Source organism: Plecotus auritus (genome assembly GCF_963455305.1).
Source record: "Plecotus auritus genome assembly, chromosome: 13".
Lineage (NCBI taxonomy): Eukaryota > Metazoa > Chordata > Mammalia > Chiroptera > Vespertilionidae > Plecotus > Plecotus auritus.
In genome coordinates this window covers 4528416-4533934 of record NC_137779.1, presented here as the reverse complement: position 1 = coordinate 4533934, position 5519 = coordinate 4528416, and the positions used below count along the sequence as shown (strand labels likewise).

The window sequence follows — 5519 nt, the reverse complement described above, 5'->3', positions numbered from 1 at the left end:
ACTAAGATGTACATGAAAATCTCCCTCCTGTCAGAATCTGGGGCACGCTGCGGGACCCAGAGTCATGTCCCTGCCCACCTGTGTGCCCCTCGAAATCACACGAGACCCAGACCCAGACCCGGCCGGCCGCACCCCCGTCAAGCACCTCTGGGCAGGGGGCACAGCCTCAGGGCCCCCATCAAGCCCTGCCAGACAGGTGACACAGCCTCAGGTCCCCTGGCCTGACACCAAGTGGGGGATGCAGCCTCAGGTCTTCAGATGCACACCAGGCAGGGGTGTTGCCTGAGGTCCCCTGGCCCAGCACCTGGGCAGGGGGTGTGCCTTGAGGTCCCCTATCAAGCCCTATTGGGCGGGGGGTGTGGCCTGAAGTCCCCCATCAAGCCCTGCTGCGTGGGGGGCGTGGCCTGAAGTCTCCCAGCCTGGTTCCAGGGTGGAGGCATGGCCTGAGGTGCCCTGGCCCAGGCTGGGGCAGGGGGCATGCCTTGAGGTCCTCCATCAAGGCCCACCAGGCGGGGGGTGCACCTTGAGGTCCCCCGTCAAGCCCCACTGGGTGGGGGGGCACAGCCTGAGGTCCCCTGGCCTGGCCCGGCACCACACAGCCTCAGGTCTCTGCTGATCACTTGATACAGGAACCCCGCCTCCACTGTGGGTGCAGCCATCTTGTGTTATGGGAACCCAGCCTCTGCTGTGCGTGCCACCATCTTGTGATGGTGTTACGGTGTGAGGGTCAATTTGCATATCACCTCTTTATTATATAGGATGTGTGTATAGGGGGAGGAGGGGAAGTTGAAAGGGGTAAATCTAGCAGAAATAGCAAGCCCTGTGAGTGGAGTGAGGAGAAGATAATGAAAATTCGATAGGAGGTGGAGACTGGCATTAAGAGTAGCTCTGGACAGATTTACACAGACCATATTACTTGACTGATGCAGATATAACTTACCTCACACCACCCTCTATAACTGAGGTAAAGAATATTATGTTCATCATTTTATTTATCTACCTCAACAATCTAGTCATCCCTCAGCCATCAATTTAAGTTGGGTCTATCAGACATAGACTCTCTTCTCACTTCTCCTTTGCTTTCATTTTTCTAAGTATTCATTTTTAAAAAATACATTTTTTATTGATTTCAGAGAGGAAGGGAGAGGGAGAGAGAGAAACATCAATGATGATAGAGAATCAGCTGCCTCCTGCATGCCCCCTACTAGGGATCGAGCCCACAACCCGAGCATGTGCCCTGACCAGGAATCAAACCATGAGCTCCTGGTTCATAGGTCGACTCTCATCTACTGAGTCACACCCTGCAGGGCCATTTTTCTAAATTGTTAAAACTCAGACCCGAATGCCAAAATAAGTGCCTTATCCCTTTTGCTTTGGGCCTTTTAAGTGCTTTCTGTTCTCTAAAGAGGAGTTGTCGGGGGACAGAGACTTGGTCTTTTTAGCTTTCTTTAAAAACAGCTGGGAGCAAACAGCTCCTGCAGTTGGAGGGGCAGAAATTAAGGTGGGGAATTTTGGTAGGAGCAAGAACCTGGTCCCCTCTGCTCTCCCGGGTCTGGAAGGCCGAATTCAGCACCGCGGACAGCTCCCCGCCACGCCCCGAGCCCGCCCCCGCCCCTCCGCTGCTGGCAGCCTCGCCATTGGCTCTCCTGGCTCCCTCTCCAAGCTGCCAGTTCTCCTACTCTCAGACCCAACCTACCCAGGAGCTAGTCTTCTCGCCTCCAGCGCCAGGGGTAGCCCAGGACAGGGAGAGAGCCTGGAGATCCGAGCCTCGAGGGGTGGTTGTCGGCTCCCGGCCAGGCGTGCAGAGCCGCTGCCTGCTCCCTGCACCCCCTCCTGGGCCTTCTTTCTGTGTTGGGGGGCTCGGATCAAGATGAACCTCAACTTCACCTCCCCGCTACACCCGGCATCTTCTCAGAGGCCCACGTCTTTCTTCATTGAGGACATCCTGCTGCACAAGCCCAAGCCACTCAGGGAGGTGCCCCCCGACCATTTTGCCAGCTCTCTGGCCTCCCGGGTGCCTCTGCTAGACTATGGCTACCCCCTCATGCCCACCCCCACCCTCCTGGCTCCTCACCCCCATCACCCTCTGCATAAGGGAGACCACCACCACCCTTACTTCCTCACCACTTCGGGTAAGTAACAGGGGTTTCCAAGTGTGGGGAGCAAGAGGGCGGGCCTTCTAGCGCAGACCCCAAACCCGTGGGAGCCTAGAGAAGGCCAAAGCGGGCAGCCTGGCCCGACGCCTCCTTCCTTGAGTGAGAGGCAGAAGGTGAGGGCTGTGGCTGAGAACAGCAGAGCTCGCTGGAGGCATGCCCACCCGCAGGTGACTCCGGTCACTCTGTGCTCTTCACAATGGGGGAACATGCCAGCGAGAGGGGCTGGAAGCGGGGTGCTGTTCTTGGTGGCAGGCGGTGCTCAGTCCCCTCCCTCGGGGTCTTCCTGGCCACTTGGTCCAGCTCTCAGTCCCCACTCGCTGTCTCTGCCTGCTCTGAGGGAGACCCCAGGCCCCTTCACCCAGTAGAACAGACCTCAACTTTGTCATCAGACATTCAAAGGACCCTCCCAGGTGCTGAGCACTCACCACGCAGGCGGCGGAGGCCTAGGCGTGAAAGAGGGTTGGAATATTCTGAGGACTGAGGTTTGGGTGCCTGAATAAGGGAGAAAGGGTAAGAAAAAAAGAGGGAGGGACCGGCTGCTCTTTAACTCTCTGCTCATAACGTCTAGCCTCTAACTCAGTCTGAGGCTCAGCTCCCCTCTCCGCCCGTTGCTGGCCTCTGGGAGCCGGGCACCAAAGCATCGTGCCGGCCAGGCCGGGCGAGCAGCGGGCGCCAGCCATCCAGCCGGTGCAGGGCGTGCGGATACCCAGATTGCTGCTGCCTCTCTCCGGAGGGGCCGCCACACTTCTGCCGGCGCTTTCACAGAACACAGTCATTCCCTGAGCCCCGGCGGGGACTGGGAAAGACACGAGGCCGTTTGTGAAGCCACAACAAAAGCTGAAAGTGTTTGTGAAGCGGGAACCGGGCGCGGGCCCCGGGTCGAAGGAGTAAAGCCTGCATCGAAGTCGCGATCGGCTTTGGCGTCACACCCGCCAGCACACCCATGTCCCCCCAGTGGCGGCGGCCAGTGCCCGGTGCCGGCTGCTGGCTTTCCGCCTTTGCTGTCGCTTCCCGAGTCCACCGGCCGCCTTGGCGCCTGTGGCCGTTCGCCCGCTGGGAGCCTCTCCGACTCGGGGAGCCTGCGACCCCGGGAAAGCTCTTAGTCCTTCTGCCTGGGGTCGAGGGAAAGAATGAGAAAAGCAGTGAGCACATTAGAAAGCGGGGACCCCAGCGGCCCCCCGCCCCCCCCCCCCCGAGTCTGATAAGGAAACGCGCGAGGCGGGATTGCCACTCCGTCGGCTCCGGGTCCTTGGCCGCAGGCGGGAAACCCGCAGGCTCGGGGGAGGCGTTTTCAGTGAGTTTGGGGCCGAGACAGCGGCCGCGACCCACCGCCCTTAAACGCACGCGGAGGGGTCAGGGGGACGCGGATTGGGGAGAGGGAAACGGCTCCTGCGCCGTCTGATGTTTGCAAGAAAACTTGATGTTTGTAAGAAAACTTCGGTGTCGCCACAGAGGACTGGACGCGGCGGACCAGGAAAGCCCAAGTAGGAGCCCGGTTCCGTCCCCGCGGCTCGTTGTTTGGGTTTCCAGATGGCTTCCCGCTAAAGGTCTCCGAGCGGCATTCTCCCCCCGTGCCCCGCGGTTCCTGGGCAGGGGCCCCGGAGGCTCCGGGACCGGTGGCCACAGGAGGCTGGGGCGGCGCGGGCGGAGGAGGGTGTGCAGTGGGGTTGCGGGCGGAGGAGGGTGTGCAGTGGGGTTGGGGGCGGAGGAGGGTGTGCAGTGGGGTTGCTTGCGCCTGATGCCCCCTCCCCGCTGCTTGTCCCCGCAGGGGTGCCGGTCCCCGCGCTGTTCCCGCACCCACCGCCCGCAGAGCTGCCCGGGAAGCACTGCCGCCGCCGCAAAGCCCGCACCGTGTTCTCCGACTCGCAGCTGTCGGGCCTGGAGAAGAGGTTCGAGATCCAGCGCTACCTGTCCACGCCCGAGCGGGTGGAGCTGGCCACGGCGCTCAGCCTGTCCGAGACGCAGGTGGGCCGGCGAGGGAGGCTGCCCCGCTCCCGCCCGCTCCCCTCCGCCCCGGGAGAGTTCCCGAAGGGGATGGCCGCTCCCCTCGTGCGGATACCCAGGTCCTTAGCCAAGTACAGCCGCTCCCAGCCTCGCGTCAGACTCGCGCAGGGGCCGCGGACGGGAGGAACCTCCTCCGGCGATTCTGACGGCCGCCCCCCGCGTGGGAGCCGCCACTCGGCGCTCCCGCTTCTCCTCCATCAGGCCGTCCCGGGCAGATGGGAGTCCCAGTCCCGAGCGAAGCCCGCACAGGAGGCGTTGTCTTAGTGTGACCTCGGCGGCCAGTCTCCTCCCGCGCCTCCCCGGTGCTGTGCGAGCTGATCCCCAGGCGCGTCCCGGAGGCGCCGTTCGCCGTCCTCCAGACGCGCTGCAGCCTCACCCCCATCCCCCGCACCCTCCGCACGCGCTCACTTCGCACCTGCACCCACGTGCGGGGCCGCCGCTGGCCCTGTCGGCGGCGCTTCCTCTGGCGAGAACCGCAGTTCGGTTCCCCTCTGCCGCCAGGAATGGCTGGGCCGGGGCTGTAGGCGTCACGGTCAGGGGCATGGCGGCGGGAAAGGGCACTTCACGCACGCTCGATGGTGACTCTGGGCAGCAACAGGCTAGTGCTACTCCCCGCACCTCCGCGACCCTCGTGTTATTTCGGGGCCGCTTCCTCCGGGAGCCGGAGGCTGCTAGACGCACGCACCCCAGGACGCTGGCCTGCGCGCAGTCGGGGTGACAGCGGGAGAGCTGTCCCAGCCCCCGAGTAACCCGTCCGTGGGTCGCGGTCCATCTTCCTAACGCCCAGACCTCAGGCCGGTCGCTGTGGGTCTGAAGGAATGACGGGGTTTTCTATTTTTCTCCCTGAAATCAGGTGAAAACGTGGTTCCAGAACCGGCGGATGAAGCATAAAAAACAGCTGAGGAAAAGCCAGGACGAGCCCAAAGCGCCGGGCGGGCCCGAGAGCCCCGCGGGCAGCCCCCGCGGCCCCGAAGCCGCGCCCGCCGAGGCCCGGCCTGGGCTGCCCGCCGGCCCCTTCGCGCTCGCCGAGCCGGAGGACGAGGTGGACATCGGGGACGAGGGGGAGCTCGGCGCGGCGCGTCGGGGGCTCTGAGCGGCGGCGGGAGGCGGGAAGGAGGCCGTGGGCCGGCGCGGCTCCCTCCCCGACCCGAAGGCTCGGCGGCTTCAGAGATCGGCTCCTGGAAGGCAAACACACGCCCCTGTCGCCCTGCAACCGCGCGGCCGCGACTTCCCGCCGCTCCCGCCTGGGTCCCCGCAGGTGCGTCCTGCCGGGGCGGCTCTTCCCGCGCCGTCCGCGCGCGCGCTGGGCCGGGCTCCGGCTCTCACTCGCGGGGGGGAGGGGGGGACGGTTACTCCGCC

The 5519-nt window shown here is 63.8% G+C and overlaps 1 protein-coding gene across 1 annotated transcript; it reads left to right on the top strand.

The window, feature by feature from the left end:
• Positions 1-1870: 1870 nt before the first annotated feature.
• On the top strand, positions 1871-5253 carry BSX (brain specific homeobox; the record flags this gene model as incomplete). Its single annotated transcript, XM_080649864.1, has 3 exons — positions 1871-2132; positions 3925-4121; positions 5014-5253. 3 exons carry the CDS (start codon positions 1871-1873, stop codon positions 5251-5253), a joined length of 699 nt encoding a protein of 232 aa, XP_080505990.1.
• Positions 5254-5519: the final 266 nt, after the last annotated feature.